This window comes from Equus asinus, chromosome 27 (genome assembly GCF_041296235.1).
Source record: "Equus asinus isolate D_3611 breed Donkey chromosome 27, EquAss-T2T_v2, whole genome shotgun sequence".
NCBI lineage: Eukaryota > Metazoa > Chordata > Mammalia > Perissodactyla > Equidae > Equus > Equus asinus.
The window spans coordinates 10475577-10494363 of NC_091816.1; the positions used below are offsets into that span (position 1 = coordinate 10475577).

The 18787-nt window shown below is 42.2% G+C and overlaps 1 protein-coding gene across 10 annotated transcripts in view; it reads left to right on the forward strand.

The window, feature by feature from the left end:
• Positions 1–1359: 1359 nt before the first annotated feature.
• FUT10 (fucosyltransferase 10) overlaps positions 1360–18787 on the forward strand; it is a 259761-nt gene continuing 242333 nt past the window's right edge. For 4 of the 10 annotated variants that reach the window (XR_011498764.1, XR_011498763.1, XR_011498765.1 and 1 more), the window contains exons 1-3: positions 1373–1595; positions 9228–9579; positions 13979–14273. Coding sequence is in view for 6 of the 10 variants with exons in the window: in XM_014847740.3 (XP_014703226.3) it covers positions 9499–9579; positions 13979–14273 (376 nt within the window). In the remaining 4 variants the exon portion in view is untranslated. Of the gene's footprint in view, positions 1886–9227; positions 9580–13978; positions 14274–18787 lie in introns of all 10 variants that reach the window. The other 6 variants (XM_070499736.1, XM_070499735.1, XR_011498766.1 and 3 more) reach the window with 4 other exon arrangements.

An 18787-nucleotide genomic window follows, 5' to 3' on the forward strand; every position in this document is an offset into this window, starting at 1 on the left:
CCACCAACAGTGCATAAATTTCCACATGCTCCACAGCTTTGCCTTTGCTTTGTACTGTCAGTCTAAACTCTGTAGCCATTTCGGTGGGTCTGCGGTAGTATATCACTGTCTTGTTACTTTGCATTTCACTGAGGACTAAAGAAGCTAAGCGTCTTTTCACATGCTTATTGGCTATTTGGATTCCGCTTGGTGAAGTGCTGTAGGAGTGTATGGTCCCTTCCCTCCTTCTTTTTATTGGATTGTTTCTTATTGCATCTGCATCGTAGTTCTTGCTATATTCTGGGTACGAATACTTTATTAGATAAATCTATTCCAAATATCTTCTACTCTGTGGATTGTTTTTCATTCTCAATCGTGTCATTTTTTTTTAAAGATTGGCACCTGGGCTAACAACTGATGCCAATCTTTTTTTTTTTTTTTTTTTCCTGCTTTATCTCCCCAAACCCCCCCTGTACACAGTTGTATATCTTAGTTGCAGATCCTTCTAGTTGTGGGATGTGGGACGCCGCCTCAACGTAGCCTGACGAGAGCGGTGCCATGTCCGCGCCCAGGATCCGAAACCTGGGCCGCTGCAGCGGACTGCCCGAACTTAACCACTCTGCCACGGAGCTGGCCCCTTAACCGTGTCTTTTGATGAACAGAATTTCTTACTTTTAATGATACCCAATTTGTCAATCTTTTCATTTGTGTTTGATGTTTTCTAGAAGTAGACGCCATTATTATCAACCCGTTTTCCAGAGAGGTTTATAGAGGGGCTTGGCCAGGGAGCTCTCTGGGCCAGGACTCAAGTGAGCAGGCCTAAGGCAGCAATCACTCTCGGCCCGGCCCTCCCATGGTCTTGAAGTCCCTCCCTAGGTTTATCACCTCCTGCCTAGACCAGGGCAAAATAATTTTAATTGGGTTATCTGAATTTGGAACTCAGTAGCTTGAAGTCAGTTCGTTTTCCGTCAGTAAAATAAAAGTAAATGATCATCCTGCCCAGTCTACCAAACACTGGTACCCGATTAAAGGTACAGAGGCCTCTGCTGTGCTTAAAGTGTTCTCAATTTTCCTGAATAGGTGACTTTGAACGTGCTCGAGTCTTAGTACGTGTATGGCATAAGGACACTTTGGTCAAGGACAAACCGCATATATGACCATGGTCCCACAGGATTAGTACCACAGAGCCTAGGTGTGTAGAGAAGGCTGTAACGTCTAGGTTTAAGTACACTCCAGACGTTTGCGCGACGAATTTGCCTGATGATGCATTTCTCAGAACGTATCTCTAAGTGACTAGGGACTGCCACTAATGCAAGCAGAAAGTGTCCTGTGACTTGCTCAGGAGCCTCCCAGGAACTTTCAAAAAGGGCTAGGCGCCCCAGGCTCGCCAGCGAGGGGCGGCCCGTGTTCCCTGGAACCCGGGTCCCGCTTGCTTTTAAATGGGGCACCAGTGAAAACCTGGATCCAGGATGCCTCGGCCTGGACGCGCTGAGTGTGATCCCGCCTGTCCCAAATCTCCTCGCCGAGTCTTCGCCGCAGCTCAGGGGGGGGCGCAAACTGAAAGTGAAAACCGGCGCGGCGGCGGCGGGCGGAGCAGCCTCCTCCACCCGGGCGAGGTGAGTGCGCGCTCTGGGTCTTTTCTGGCTTGAGTGACAGCTTGGTGGGGGCAGGATCTTGGTGCTGAGAGACAAAGAGAGACTTTTCCGGTGACCGTGGAGGCCGGGACGCTGCCCGCCGGACTCAGAGCCGAAGGAAACCTCCTCTTTGTGCCCAGAAGGGAGTGTGTGTAAGAGAAAAATGGAGTTGTGTGCTCCGAAACAATCCAAGTCTTTTGGGAAACCTTGGGCAGCGCTTTCCAGTGACACTGCCTGAGGTGTCAACCTGTCTGGATGCTGAAAAAGCACAGGTGGGAGCAGGTGACCGCAGGAACTCCGCCGGAGCCCGGGGGAGGCGCGCGGGGTCCCGCCGCCGCCAGGGGCCGGAGGTTCCCACGGACCTCGCCTCTGCCACGGACTTCCCCGCCCCCCAATTCAGAACCAAGCTCTGCCTTTGTGTACTGTGAATTCCTTCCTTCTTTCTCTGTGCCTTCACTTCGAATCACTTGTTGCTAGAATCCTGTGCTGAAGTAGCAGCGAGTCTGACTTTTCAGCTGTTGAGAACGTTGTGTATTTAATGGAGAAAATGCCCAGAACAGCAGGGTTTGGTTGTCAATACGCAAGCCATTTCCTGGGTATTTTGTACCCGATTACCGCCCTCAGAATAGAACTCAGTTTGTATGATATAGAAATAACATCGGTGCGATTATAAGACATTTTCTGGGGATCTTTTAATGATTCTTTACTATATAGCAAATGCCGCGCAAAATGACTTTTTCTTAACGTCACAGCTCCGACACGTGCCCCCTACTCACTGCCACATTTCCTTGAAATAGTTGGGTAGTGTTATGCGTGTCGTGACTTGGATTGTTAATTACGTTTGTGGAATGCATGCACTCTGGCTGGGTGCAGTTTTGAATATGGCAAGTTGGTCTTCAGGGCCTCATTCCTCTTTTATATTCTTCGATCTCTCAAGATGAGACACCCATGGGCTCGTGACCAATCTTGGGCTTGTTAATGATGTCACACTACAGTGAGGGCATTGTTTCTCCCTGGTCCACCGTGGTCTCTCAGACCGCCAGCTTTCGGGTCAGTCCTGGCCATCTGCACTGAATAAGCAGCCCAGGTATTTGTACAGTAAGGTGGCAGAGACGCCCATCTAGACAGCATCCTAGCCTCAATTTTAGAACTTTCTCCTCCTGCCTGGGCGCCAGAGGCAATGTCCTAGCATCAGGGGATCATTAAAGTCTGCTCCATGTTTGAAATTGCTGTGGTAACTCTTCGTTTGCTGGCTTCCAGCTAGATGGCAGTGTGTAACAGTGGATCAAATACACAGTCTCAACTGTTACTGTTATTATGGCTCATCTTTTATTCTTCAATTTTAAAATTAATAGTTTTACAAACTGCATTTCTGAAAACAAATTCAAACTAGGGTTAAGTTTAGGAAATAAAAAAAGAACATAGTTTGGACAAACAATGTTATTCATATTTGTGTAAGTATTGCTCAGTATGCAGCTGTTGCCAACCCATATTTAAATGCTTTCTAAATTTGGAATGTAAAGAGTTGATTTCAGCAAGAACTGCAACATCTAACTCAATTACCTACAGTAAACATTTGTTATGGTGTTTGTCAATATGGGTTTTTAAACATTAAAAAAACTTGTTAATTTTATTTACAATGTTTTTCAGATATTTATTTCTTTGAGAATAAAATTTGAGTTTTCAAAAGTTAATGCTGAATTACTAAAAAGGAAAATGAAGATAAGATAATCCTAAACTTGTTATATAGAAATATTTCTTGTTCATGACGATTCAAATTGTCTCAATTCGTGTCTCTTGATTAAACTTTCTTCTTTGGAGAGTTTTTGCTCCTGGACACTATTCATGGGATTGAAGAGCTTAATTCTGGGATGAAAACTCAGAAGATAGTCTGGTCCGGCTCTTGATCTTTAGGCGTGTGAAGTATTAGCCACATTTTGTCAGTGTTATTGAACCAGTTCCTCATTCATGATTACATAAATGAGCAAAGCAGATGACGATATTTAATTCAGATCTTCTGCCAGGCAGGAACATTGTTGCAGAGTAACCAGTAGGCCCTTCATGGGGAGAGATCAGTTACTAAGACAACCTTGTAAGGAAAAAGATGAGAAAGAGTCCTGCTCTTGAGGAGCTGGCTCAGTTCGTAGTATGATACAGAATCTTCAGTCTCGTGTCCTCACTTCCACTTAAAAAACCTGTTCCTTTTGAATGCTTCTATTTGGGGTTTTATCTCATTATTTTTTTTTTAATCTGGGTATGTTTTTATTTAGTTTCTATGTTAAGTAGACCCACCAAGTGAGATTGTATAATTTGAGGGCTTCAGTATGTGTCTAGAATTGAAGAATGGCGTCACCTTCAGTTCTGCAACAGAAATGTGAGGGAGCTCAGGCTACAACTTCTGTCCCCTCATTAATCACCCGTCTTGATTCACATGGCTGCCAGTATCCCTGTCTCTCTCATTATTCTCTATTTGTCTCACCTGAAATGTGTCCAAGAGGATGACCTCTCCGGATAAAAATCCACCCCAAAGCACTCTTTACATAAAAATAAATGCTCAGCAAAATATGAAGTCCATTAAAAAAGAATGAGGAACACTTTAACACAAATAAATATTAATAAAGAACATTGGGTAAAAGTGGAAACTGGAACCATTGTGCCACATTCGTCAGGTGCCCCAGGGCGAGTGGCAGGTACTAAGGAAGGCTTCTGTAAATTAACAAAATAGGTCAACTTTTTAGTGTTCCACAGTTACTTTATATGCACCTAATAAAGCAGCTTTAGAAGGTTTCCTAAAATTCCCCAGCCTCCTGCCTTCTCTTCACTGCTGTGATAGGAACAAGCACAATGATGTGGACGTAGATCTCCCGACTTGGCATTGCGGAGGAGTAAGGCTTCCCAAAGCAGGTAGCCTTGAAAGTCTAGGAGAATGGCTGGGATAGTGAAAGAGGTATGGATGTGGTAGGTAGGGACCAGAGCACAGAAGAGGAAGCTACATTCTGGGAAGAGCAGGAACAAAGGGTACCGGTGGTGGAAGTTGGAGAAGTAGGGTGGGGTCCAGGGAGTCTTGTTTTCTAAGCCAACGAGTTTGATCTTTATCTTGAAATCTTTGGGAAACCATTGATGGAGTTTAATCAGAGGAAGGATATCCAATCCATATTGCAGAAACAGCTCTACAGCTGAGTGGAGAGTGTAAGGGGTCAGACTGGTAAGAAGAGCAGTTCTGGGGCTTTTGGAGAAGCCAAGTAGGAATGAATAAGGAGTGTTGATGAGGATAAGTAGGGTTGAAGGGTGTTAGTGGAAAAGTGCCTGGAGAGTTGTCCAAAAGGCCCTGACACCTTCCCATCAGCCAACCACATCATGTTTTTCCCAGGACAGCCGCCATTTAAGGGATGCTCTGAGGATTTATACATTATAAAATGAAAATGTTTCTTGGGAGAGTCAAACCTATTTGAGAAATTACACTTTAATAGGAATAATTTAAGTATGGTAATTAGATACATTCCTTCTAAAGACTCTCCCTGGTATGTGTAACCTTAAGCTCAGTTAAGATAGTCGCTTATTAGCCCAATTGACTCACCAGTTACTGGAGGAGAGACTGATCAAAGGAGTCTTCCCAGGGCTCCCTGCTTTCTGCCTCACCTCTTTCCCCTGCCAGAGGGGAGAGGGAGGAAAAGGTAGAGACTCACAAACCCTCAGGGCTAGAAAGCTCTCTGTGGCGCCTAGCATTGGTTTCTCATCTTAACACTCAGAGGTGCAGGGCAGAAGTCATCTCAGTCCCATTTTGGAGACCCTTAACCTACGCCTTGGGTTGGCGCTGCGTGGCTGATGTTTGAAGCTGGCATCCTCAGGCTAGTTGGCTCTAAGATACTCAGTTTCTCTTCCGTCTGTTTTAATTCAAAATAAAGTGGAGAAATTTGAACTTATTTTAGCGTGAAAATGTTCCTGGTTTTGATGGAATAGCACTTGTGGGAGTGTGAGGTTGTCATGCCCAGCTCCAGACCCCTCTCTGGGCAGCAGATGGCCCGCGCTAGGCAGGGCAGAAGTCAGCTCCAGGGTCCAGAGGGTGGGTCAGTGAGAGTCCGTTTCTGATATTATCTGCCATGGTTGTCTGAACACACGCACATTGCTCCATCCCGGCAAGGAGGGTTCTGGGTGCCCTCTTGGAGGACTCTGGGATTCACCCTGAGGGCAGTGATGAAACAGAAGGGAGCTTTCCTCTTGGAGGCCCATCACATTGGAGCTTGCTGGCCTTCACAGTGCTCTCTGCAGGCCCGTCTGTCTCACCAGTTGGGAGAGTGCTGACTTGATGACAAGCTCCCGGGTAATTACTACCACATATTAGAGTGACGTGCCTGGAGGCCTGATTGGTTGCTTCATGTTATAAATCATAACACCATCTACACCAGCTGGCTCTATTCTTTAGTGATGGGTGTTTAACCACAGCGCGATCCCTGAGACCCCACGTTACTTCTGGCTTTGGGAATATAAGCTGAATTGAGATTTTTTGCATGGAAGGGAATTTGTAACCTTAAGTTCTTCGGTCACAGTTCGTACAGCCATGTGAAGACTCAAAAGGCCCTCGGACAGCTTGAGCCGTGTGGTAGCTGTAAAGATATCCCGAACTATGGCCTTACCTTCTCGCTCCATTTTTTGCTTTCCTTTAGTCCTGACTCTTGTATTCTTAACTATCACTATTTTCCCCGTCTCTTTCCTTTCCACTGATCTTGGAGGCAGCTGACCTGATTTTCAGATGCACTTCAACCTTTAAAGAAATGTGATCTCTGGCAAATCACTTAAATTCACCAAGGCTTAGTTTCCTTATTTGTGGGAACTGAGAATAATAATAATACCTACCTTGCCTGCTTTACGAAGTGGCTATTGATAAGATTGAGTGGAGTGATGTATCTAAAAATCTTTTGAAAATGATCTAGTTTTATACCCATTTAAAATGGTAATGTTATTTCATTACCTAATCTGGGTTACGTTAATTATAGTTATAATGAATTGCTTTTGCATATAAAATGACAATTGGATAATCTTTCTGTTACACAAGGGAAAGAAATAATGATACTTAACATTTATTGCTTACTTTCAAGAAACTGAGGCTTAGAAAGATTTAGTAACTTGTCCAGATTTATATAAATGACAGAGCCAGGATTGGAACCTAAAGTGCCAGCTCCACGTTTATGTGATTAATAGCAACTAGCATTTACTGAGTAGAAGGAAAGGTGCCTTTCAAGTTCTTGTAGATTTGTGTTACTTTTTTCTTTGCTATACCAGCCGACAGCTATTCTGCACAGGTTTTGTCTGAATCAGGCAGATAATCTGTGAGTATTAGTATTATCCCCCAAATGGGAATTTTTTTGGTCTTCGTGTTAAAAATCTTAAAAGAATGCATGAACTTCAGAGTCTGACTAGTTTCTGGTTGTAGTACTTATCAATATTATAGTCTTGGACAAGTTACTTTACTTTGTTCAAATTCAGTTTGCTCTCCCTTTGAGATGAGATGGTGACTACTATTTCACGGAATTGTTGGGAAGATAAATGAGCCCATGCGTGCTGAGTAGTGAAGGGCCTTGCTCATAATAAGTCGCTCGACAAATACTAGTGATCTTTTCTTTGGGGAAGTATTCCTCCTTTTGAAATTCCAATTGATTGGGCAGCAACATACTTTATGTGAAGTCAACTTCGTTTTCCACTTAAAGTTATAATAAAAATTATAACAATATTTAAAAATAAGATAGCAAATAGTTATTGGACATTTATGTGCTGGACTCCAAAATAAATGTTTTACCAATCTTATATAATTCTCACAATAAGTCTCTGATTAGGTACCGTTATTATCTGTATTTTGGAAATTCAATTATGGAGAAGCTAGGTTAAACCGGCTGGGGAGTTGAGATTTGAATCTTGACAGACTCTAGAACAGGTACTCTTTTTGTTGCTAAGGAAGATTTGCCCTCAGCTAACATCTGTTGCTAATGTTCCTCTTTTTTGTAAGTGAGCCACTGCCACAGCATGGCCACTGACAGACAAGTGGTGTAGGTCTGCGCCCAGGAACTGAACCTGGGCCGTCGAAGCAGAGTATGCCAAACTTAACTACTAGGCCACTGGGGCTGGCCCATAGAGCTGGTACTGTTAATCAGTGTGGAATGTGGGAATTCATGAACGAAAGAAGAAAAATGCACTTTTGGTGATTTCTGAGACCAAGAGTCATTTTGTTGCTGAGGGAAAAAAATATCCTGGACTTACAAGTAAATCAAGGTAGATCCGTAAGAGGGAAGCATAGCTTTAAGACCTAGGTTTTTAGCTAGAATTCTGCATCTGTTTTTTATATTTCTGATTGTATCTTTAGTTCTATATCCTAGAGACATGTAGCTCTGACTAAAGTCAGATCCTTGGAGTACTGTGAGACAACACTGCCCTCCCTCTGGAATGTTGATCCTTGCTTGGTTCTGAACTCTGCAGTGTCATTTGCCCAAGACCTTTGACTTCATAGAACCCTGGGAATAAAAGACATTCTATGGGACTATTTAGTTTATTTTAAAAACTTTTTGAAAAGATCATCCATTACAGGTAGATGAAGATCTTATTTCAAAACTTCCAAAGAATCTTATGCCCAGACAACTCACTGCTTTATTACACTTGCCATAAAAGACTAAACGAATAAATTGGTAATCAGAATTCCTTATGTTCTGGCTGAAGCTGTTTTCCTTGAGAAGAGTTGGGGCCAGTTGGTCATTATCCATTTTTGATCAAAGTCTGAACCTTTTATTTATTTTTTCCCTAATTTTTACAAGAGTGGGTGGACAGTCCTGGTAATTTCTACTCCACTTCTCTACTCCTTTCAAACTTGGACAGAAGGAAGTTACTATATATAAGTGACTTGTGGAATTTAATCTCTGATGGCAGAGAAAATTAAGTGGAAAGAGAATTTTAGACTGATTGTAGATCTGTCACTCTCTTCTAAGAGGCTCTATGACCTTGAGCAAGTCACATCACCTCTCCGGTTTTGGTTTCCTCATCTGTGAGTGAGGTATTAGGACTATATGATAGGGTTCATATGGTCAGAGGTTCGTTTTAGTTTTTGTTTGTTTTTAAGATATGCTTTTTTTGCTGAGGAAGATTGGCCCTGAGCTAACATCTGTTGTCAATTTTCCTCTTTTTATTTTTTTCTCCCCAGAACCCCAGTGCATAGCTATATATCTTAGTTGTAGGTCCTTCTAGTTCTTCTATGTGGGATGCCTTCACAGCATATGGCTGGATGAGCAGTGTGTGGGTCAATGCCCAGGATCCGAAGCGGGGAACCCCAGGCTGCCGGAGCAGAGTGTGCAAGTTTAACCACTCGGCCATGGGGCCAGCTCCTCCTTTTACTTTTAAAATTTTGGTTTTCCGCATGATAACCCTGCAGGACCACATTATTTATTTATTTTTATTGAGGTAACATTGGTTTATAACATATAAATTTCAGTTGTACATCATTATATTTCAAATTCTGTATATGCTACATCATGTTCACAACCAAAAGTCTAGTTTCCATCTGTCACTGTATAAATAAGACTACATTTATTAAATGTTCTGCACTGTGGCTAAAAGATTATTCATTTGTTACAGAATTTTTTGATGCCTTCTGGTTTGAAGAATCTCCAGCTGCTCTGATGATAGCTTAAGAAGACTGCATGCTGTGCCCTCTCGATGCCAAGCCCAGCCCACTCAGAACCTCAGAGCTCAGTCCTTCATGGAGACCAGGTCTCAGCAGGAATGGCAGTGGAGGAAATTGGCACCCAGATGGTTCCTCCACATGAAGTTGTCCGGGGCTATGGGCCGACTCGAGAACACCTGGTAACCAGACCAGCCCTGTGTCAGTCACCCAGGGCAGGGCAGCATGGCGCGGATTCAGAGGAGGAAGCTTTTGGCCTCTTGCCTGTGCATCACAGCTACTGTCTTTCTGCTTGTCACACTCCAGGTACCAAGAATTTGGGTTGTGTAGTGTTGATTCTTGGGCCTTTGCCCCCACCCCTGCCCCCACCCTGTTGTCTCCAAGTGCTTTACTTTTTGCTTAATCTCTCAGGATTAGAGGTTTTCTGTCTAAGGCAGGGGAAGTACTTTTTTTATTAACAGATGAGACTGCGGTTTAGTGAGTGGGTGTGTCAGGTAGAAACAAAATCAGTGAGATAGAGGATCATTTGTGACTCTTGTAGGGTCCTGGATTTAAAGGAACCGGAAGTAAAGCTCAGTCTGTCCTATTGGGTGGAAATTGAATGGTTTCCTCAAAGTCAGTCCCCTGTCATGATCACTTCTGAACGATGGCATTTTTGAAGAAGCAATGACTATTCTAGGAACAAGATAGTCTGTTCTGCAGAACGCAAACATCTGCACTAATAAATTTGTCATTCTTGACATATGTGACTAGACCAAGGACTGTGTTGGGGTGAATGAACTAAAACATTTCTTTAGCCCTCCCATTTATTTCGTTTATAGTCATGCATCGAATAACGATGTTTCGGTCAATGACGGACTGCATATATGATGGTAGTCCCATAAAATTAGTACCATATAGCTAGATGTGTAGTGGATTATACCATGTAGGTTTGTGTAAGTCCACTCTATGACGTTTGAACAGCAAAAGAATCGTCTAACGAAGCATTTGTCAGAATGTATCCCCATCATTAAGCGATGCATGACTGTAGCTGGTTATTCTGAACTTCATTTGCTGATTTCAAATTAAAATAAAAATTTCGCAGTGATAGTAAAAGTATAGATATGAGTTCAGATATGTTTAGCACCCATTCAACTACCAGCTATCCATTTCAAAAGCCACAGGACTTTTGAAGAGTCTTTGTGGGGCTGGTGGAGAGGAAGGTGGTCTCTGGGCTTTCTTCTTCTAGAGTATCTTCCTTCCCCTTGATTGAGATGGAATGAGATAAAATTTACAAAAGCACTCTGGCAGCCAGTCTGGCCCTGTACTACCGCCTTCTGCTGCCCTCTGGTTGGAGGAAACACTTAACTCCCTCCTGGTCTATCTTGAATGTCCACAATCTGCTTGTGAAGCAAGGGCTGGAGTTCTCTGCTTCTTTCTATGGAAGTTATGAGAGAGCTGTGATCTCACTATGCATGTACTTTGGCACTTTTTCCAGTTATGAGGAACGCCTGTGTCTAAGCTAAGAGCTTTCCTTTTGATGTCAGAATAAATTGCTATGTTTTTGATATGTGTGACATTTTTAAGCTTCCAGATTATGAGAGATGGTGTAATTGCTGGAACTAAACCTTCATCTGGATCTTGGTTTCAGTTTTCCACCAATAGTATGGTTTGGGCTATTTCCCAGTCCTCACTGATGCGTTGAATGCTTCAGTGTTCAGAATTGCAGCAATGCTATTTTTTTAAACAACGTTATGAATGAAAAAATGGAATGCCTATGCATTTAGGACCATCCCCATTTTTACAGGTTTGTAGGCTACGCGGAGAAATTTATTTTCTCACAGTTCTGGAGGCTGGAAGTCTGAGATCAAGATGTCAGCAGGGTCGTTTCTTCTGAGGCCTTTCTCCTTGTCCTTCTGGATGGCCATCTTCCCCTGTGTCTTCACATGGTCTTCCTTCTGTACTTGTCTGTGCCCTACTGTCCGCTTCTAATAAGGATACCAGTCATATTGGACTAGGGCCTACCATAATGATCTCATTTTAACTTAATTACCTTCTTAAAGACCCTATCTCCAAATGCAGTCCCATATTCAGGTATGGGGGGGTTAGGGCTTCACATATGAATTTTTGGGGGGAACCACTTCAGCCCATAGCAGATCTTATAACATAATTAATAAATAAACATGAAAATGTTATGTTGACCCACTGGAGGAAATCATTCATTTGAGGCATCCTTTTCCATATTTAACTGTATTTTGTATATACTATCTGTAAATTCTTTTAGTGTATACATATCTTCATTTATTTTTGAATTTTGCTTACTTTTTAGTTGCACAAATAATTCATGAATAAATCTGTAGTATTTTAAAATGAATCCCAGACATCATATAATTTCACCTGGATTTACTTTCGTATGATTCTCTAACAGATGGGGACTTTTAAATTTTTTTTTTTTTTTTTTTTAAGGATTGGCACCTGGGCTAACAACTGTTGCCAATCTTTTTTTTTTTTTTTCTGCTTTATCTCCCCAAACACCCCATGTATACAATTGTATATCTTAGTCGCATGTCCTTCTAGTTGTGGGATGTGGGACGCCGCGTCAACGTGGCCTGACTAGCGGTGCCATGTCTGCGCCCAGGATCCGAACCCTGGGCCACCGCAGCGGAGCACATGAACTTAACCACTTGGCCATGGAGCCGGCCCCTTAAAAATTTAATGTAAGCATTTAACTATTGTCACACTCAACAAAATTAACAAAATTACTCAGTGCCATCTATATCCCAGGCCATGTTAAATTTTTCTTCATTGTCTCAAAAAGTCTTTTATAATTGGTTGTTTTGAATCTAGAGTAAACAAATCTCACATGTTGCAATTAGTGCCTGTGTTTTAAGTTTTATGGATTTTTTAGTTTTTCTTGCTGTAAGTTTCTCCTGCCCCACCTTTTATTCCATGTCATGGGTTTGTTGCAGAAACTGGGTCATTTGTCCTTTTGAGTTTCCCAGACTTTGGATTTGGGTGATTCTGTCCTCATGGTTTTGTTTAGTGTGTTCCTCTATCCCCCATATTTCCCACCATCTGGTAGTGCTATCTGAGGCTAAATATTTTTTAAAAAGTTTTTTGGCAGAAAAATCTCTCCTTAAAGCAATCCCTGTTATTTGAAATGAACTTAGACCTCACGTAATAGACATTAATCAGAAATGTGGAGCAAAATCTGTCTTTGAAGTTACATCCATGGCTTTCCAAAAGCCTTTCTTTAAAGTTGTTGGTTGTACATTTGCAAGGAAAGGTTGGGTGAAAAGATAGAGAGTTTGTGGCTACAAGTCAACTCCATTCCATCAAGCTATTGGGGAACAGCCACATTATTATGTTATCATAAAAATGCTGAGAAAGCCATTGGCAAGGGTTAGGTTATTCTTCAGTTTTTGGTGGTTGTTTTACTGTTCTAATGCTGAATTTGGTGTCACAGTTGATACATGATTTTTTAAAGCGAAATAACTCTTTACTCTTTTTGGAATACTACTTGGCTTCCACTCTGTGGTAGTTAATATTTTTTTGGCCTTGGATCCCTCAAATAATCCAGTGAAAATTACAGACCCTCCCCAGGGAGTTAGAGACTCTGTACTCCATCAGTGGGTAGTAGCCCTTTTCTGACACCAGGGGTACCAAGCATATAAAGAAGGCACCATCCTTGACTGTTGAGAGTGGGGCCTGAGGGCCTCACGGGTCGTGTCCTCTGTCGACTGGTAGAGGAGTTAATACAGAAAAATGTGCTTTCTTTTAACTGCTTTGTTTGTTGCATAGTCTGACTAGTAATGTTTCAGTTATATTTGAAACAGACCAGCCCCTACTTTTGTGCTGCTTTCTCTAACATATTTTTATAATGCCATGTCAATACCAAACCTTAAAGTTTGATGAAAAGGCAGCACTTTTGGAGAACAACTGCCCGTCTGTTTCCTCTCTGCCCACCCTGCCCTCCAGATTATTGTCACTGATGGCCTGGCTGTCCAGTGACCCAGACTATCATGAAAAAAATAAAAAATGTGGTTTTACTTGGGAGAGAGCCAGTACTCATGGTCTACTTCACCATCTTGATGCTGTAGTGGATATTATTAGAAATATAAGACCCGTGTTACCACTTCTTTAATTGTAATAAAAAGAAATGAATTGGTACTTTATAACTCATTTCCCCTAGAGTGTAATCTCTAGTAATAGCCAGATTATAACCCTGACTTACACAGATTTCACGGAGACGAAACCACTTCTGGTTATATGAAATGGAGGAAAGATGAATCTGTTATGTGTTTAGTAGTATTAAGCATCGTTGTTCATAGATATTTTGGTCAGAGAGCAATGTGACAACAGGAGGGTCAGAGAGATGCAATGTTGCTGCCTTTAAAGCTGGAGGAAGGGGACCAGGAGCCAAGAATTGTGGGTGGCTCTAAAAGATAGAAAAGCAAGAAAACGGATTCTCTCCAAAAATTTCCAGAGAGGAATGTAGCCCTGCCAACACCTCGATGTTGATGTTTTAGCCCATTGAGACCCATTTCAGATTTATGGCCTCCAGAACTGTACAACAGTAAACGTATGTTGTTTTAAATTGCTAAGTTTGTGGTAATTTGTCACAGCAGTAATAGAAAACTAAGGGGCTAAATCATCAAGATGAATGGGAGATGTGCAAAAGGCAATGAAAGAGTCTGACCCTGGTCATAATTGTCTTCTCTTTTAGGTAGTGGTTGAGCTGGGAAAATTTGAAAGGAAGAAGTTTAAAAATTCCAATTTGCGAGATGCACATGCAGAAATGGAGAGAGAGCCTACACATCTCTATCCATTCCTTGAGAAGGAAGCACTGACCCTGAATAGGAAAAGAAAATTGGAAACTGAGAGCTACCCCATTATGCTCTGGTGGTCCCCACTGACTGGGGAAACTGGAAGGCTCGGCCAGTGTGGAGCAGATGCTTGTTTCTTCACCATCAACCGGACCTTCCTACATCATCACATGACCAAAGCGTTCCTCTTCTACGGTAGGTAGGGTCTTTGCCTTTCTCCTTTTGTTTGCTGACATCCTGCTCCAAAGATGAGTTACTGCTTACCTCCCAAGGAAGAGATGGTGGAGGTCTCCTTGAAAACACCATGGCATGCCTGATTTCCTTTGCATTTGCTCTATGGGGGCCTGAGCATTTAGCAAAGCCAATAAATAAACAAGCTTGACCAACATAGAGGTGGTTGGCTGGACCACTTGGTCTTTATGGTGGAGAAGAGATATCTCCTCTGACCTTTCACATTTGGGCACTGTGCTTACTGAATTTGGTATTCAGGCAATTGGGCATTGATTATATTGCTGATATCAATTCAGAATGTCACCTGTGATAATTGCCAGGAGACTTTGATTACCATAACAGATGTTTAATTGGACATAAGCTAAGCACAATGTGCTTTATTTCATTAGTCAGATTAATCAGCACTAAAAATAGAGAGATTGCTCAGCATTGACTTTCAAGAGCAAGTTGGTGTTGATTACTTCCTGAGGCTGTTTACATGTCATGCTGGGGTTGAAGGGCAACCAACCCTAGCAAGGTGGAGTTAGCAAGATGCCAACAGCAGTTAGAAAGACAGAACTCTGGGGTGATGAGTAGTTGGGGGGAAGGGGGAATACAGAGGAGCAAACTCAACCAAATATAGGCAAGGTACATCATTTGAGTCAGGAAGTCAGTGGAAGGAAATCTACTCTAGACTGGTGTGAATGTGTGTATGTATTTGTGTGTGTGTGTAAGTCCAGGGCTGGCTTTTGAGAGGTGGGACTGAACCTGCGATATGAAGCACAGCGTTCTGCTGGACAACAACTTAAATAAAGCAGAAAATGGGTTCAGTAGGAATCAGGTGGTATATATGCCCCACAGTTGGTCAGGGCTACAGAGCAATGGGCACTAGTGCCCTGGTATAGGTAAGGAGTCAGGGAAATTCCAGGTACTTAAAAATCCAGATATAATTGAGTCCAGATCCTTCCCAAGGGCCTGCTGATGTCCCCAGCCACTTGCTTTCCACCTCTTCTCTTAAAAGGGAATCAGCACAAGTTTGAGGAGTGAGGGCTGTTTGTTTAGGGCCAGGCTGGCTGCTAATTGGTCCTGAGGGGAGAACAACCAGCTGAGTAGCGTCAAATGCTAATTTTGAACATCATTTGATTGTAGGTCCCACTGAAAGTGTGATGTAATATATGGAATTGTATCACAGTAACTTTCTAAAATCTAAAGAATTGTGAATTCTGAAACACGTAAAGCTCTGAGAGTTTGTGTAAGGGATTATGATCCTCTAGTTGGTTTTGAGATGGAGCAAAACTAAATATATGAGTTTAATTTCCCAAATTTTAACAGAAGCCCCTAGAAATATGTCAGTTATACACACAAAAGTATAGATAATATGATGGGTATGATGTACCTACTACTTGGCTTAAGAAATAAAATATTACAAGCAAAATTGAAACCCGCTATGAGTCCCTCCCTGACCCCAGCCCATTGCCTTCCCTCCTACCCCAGAGGGAATCCATCTGAAGAAGACCCCTGAAGTTGGCAAGTGTGTGCGTGTATAAGTAGGGCTTTGCCTTTCTCCTTTTTAGTCTGATGAGCCCCATTTGTTTATTTTTTCTTTTGTTTCCCTTGCCTAAAGAGACATATTCAAAAAGATGCCACTCAGACCGATGTCGAAGAGCTAATTGCCTATGTTTTCTTCTAGGAGTTTTATGGCTTCAGGTCTTAGATTCAAGTCTTTAATCCATTTTGAGTTAATTTTTGTCTATGGTGTCAGATAATGGTCTACTTTCATTCTTTTGCATGTGACCGTCCACTTTTCCCGGCACCATTTATTGAAGAGACTTTCCTCTCTCCATGGTATGTTCTTGGCTCCTTTGTTGAAGATTAGCTGTCCATAGATGTGTGGACATTACGTATTTTTAAAGAATGTCTCCCAGAGTTTTCTGACCTGCTCCAGTCTAGAGGGATTGTTCTCTTTGCCTGTTGCACAGACACCGTCCTGCCTCCCCATCACTCTGGGCATTCCCTGTGCCTCACTCTTGTGTTGAATTTCCCATTTCTGTTATTTTTTATTTTATTTTATTTTGAGGAAGATTAACCCTGAGCGAACTGCTGCCAGTCCTTCTCTTTTGGCTGAGGAAGACTGGCCCTGAGCTAACATCCATGCCCATCTTCCTCTACTTTATACATGGGATGCCTGCCACAACATGGCTTGCCAAGCGGTGCCATGTCGGCACCAGGGATCCAAACTGGGGAATCCCAGACGGCTAAAGCGGAACGTGCAAACTTAACCACTATGCCACCGGGCCGGCCCCTCCCATTTCTGTTATGCATTGTTTTCCTTTCTTGGTTTGTGTCTTTATTTGGTGTGTTCTGAGAAAGGTTCATGGAAGGTAAGTTTCTTAAAGACTTTGTATGTGTGAAAACGTGTTCATTTCACCTTTCTCATTGATGGTTTGGCTCAGCATAGAGTTATCTATCTAATTGTCTAGGCTGGAAATTCTTTTCTTTCTGAATTTTTGAGGTATTTTCCCACTGTCTTCTAGCTTCCACTCTTACTGCTGAGGAATCCAAAGCTACTTTGATTCCCCATCCTTTCTGTGTAGTGTGCTTTTTTTCCCTCTCTTTCTTCTCTGGAGAAGTACAGAACCTTCTTTTTTCACCAGTTTGGAAATTCAGAAATGATGGCTTTGGCGTGGATCTGTTTCCTTCCACTGAGGCAGGCACTCAAATATCTGGTTACTGGGAAGTTTACAAAGCAGCGTTTAGCTTAGTGACTTTTCCAGGACTCACAGATCTGCAGATGAAACACTTCATTTACGGGTATGGTGAGTGAGACTCGATTCTTCTCTCAGGGATGGATTTGACTCCAGCCAGATTCCCAGGAGACTGATGTGTCAACCAGAATGCTTCTGGTTTGATTCTCAGATCTCAAATCTTGTCACTCTTCATTCAGCTCCTAAAACCATCAGTGATTCTCACTCAGAACTGTATATGCCATTGTTATTATCCTGGCATTCAACACTGTGTAACCTGACTGTGACCTGCCTTCTAAACTTAAGCCCTCTGATGCTTCTAACTTCTCACCATTGTTCTTTCAGTTTCTATGTCCCAGAGCATCCTTTTTATATTTGTCCTGTCAAAATAATTTACTGAATTCCTACTATTTGTTTGGCAATGTGGATGAATAATATAGTTTCTGATGTCAAAGATTATTGTCTTGAGACACAGATATTACCCAACTGTAATGCAGGGCTAAAGTGCATATATACTGTAAGAGAGATGTCAACAAATCTTGAGGGATTTCAAAGACGAGAGAGAGCACATACACTTGGAGGGATAAGGAAAGGCTTCATAAGACCTCCTTCATAAAATAGGAGAAATTTGAAGTGGCCCTTGAAGGATAATGGAGTCGGATTATATTGGGATTGGAGGACATTTCAGTGTGAAGAACAGCATGAATGGGGACATGGAGGTAGAAAATTATGGGTAATATCTGAGGCACAGCAAAGACGTTAGTTGGCTATAGCACAATTTTATATAAGAGACAGGTAAAGATTGAGGGATATATTGGGTCCAGGGCATGGAGAACCTTGAATATCGGCTTAAGATTTTGCATCATGTTAGAAGATGTTGTCAGGGAGCCACTGAAAGTTGAATGGCTTTTTAAAAACTAACTCAAGTTAACACCTATGAACCATTCCTGATTCCCCTCCATCAGATGTAGCCTCTGTTCTCTAAATGTCCACAGACATTTTATATCTCTTTTGTGTCATCTACTTGAGCATCTACTGTATGCCAGGCATAATGCCAATCATGAGGAATAAATAAGACAGATAAGGTAACTGGGCCATTTAGCTTTGTCCTGTATGATCTTCTCTTCTCAAGGAGAGTATAAAGTTCTCAATTCATGTTTGTACCTCCCCCACCCCCTCCATCAGCACAGTGCCTTGTACATATTAGGAGCTCAGGAAATATTCATAGAGACTTGGAGCCATAAAGGACCTTAAGAGTCTAACCTTCTCTCCATAAAGGTGAGAAGGCCGAGGCTCAGGAAGGTTAGAGATGTGCCAAGATTACATTGCGCTTAGCAGCAGAGTTGGGCCGAGAGCCAAGGTACCCTCACCCCTGATCCAGTGCTGTCTCGCCTGTACCACATTTGAGTGTACACTCATGAGTATGATTAAACCTGGATGTTTGGGTTTTGGGATTGCTGAAGGTATATGGTTTTTAACAAACTGAATCAGAAATTCAGTTCATTAATAAGGTCTGTTGAGCAGAAAAGAAAGAAGACAGCACGCTTTTCTGTCTGAGGGTTCCAAATCCTAATTAAGTAGGTCATTTACAACCGCAGACGGGACTCTGGTGTAGCAGGATTGAAAAAGAAACAGCAGGAAAAATGATTCAAGTATCAAAAGCTGACCTAATTAAGGGAAATGGAAACTCAAAGGATTATGTGACCTCAAAGCTTTTGTAAAGCAGAATATTTTTCATTCTGTTTGTTACCTTTG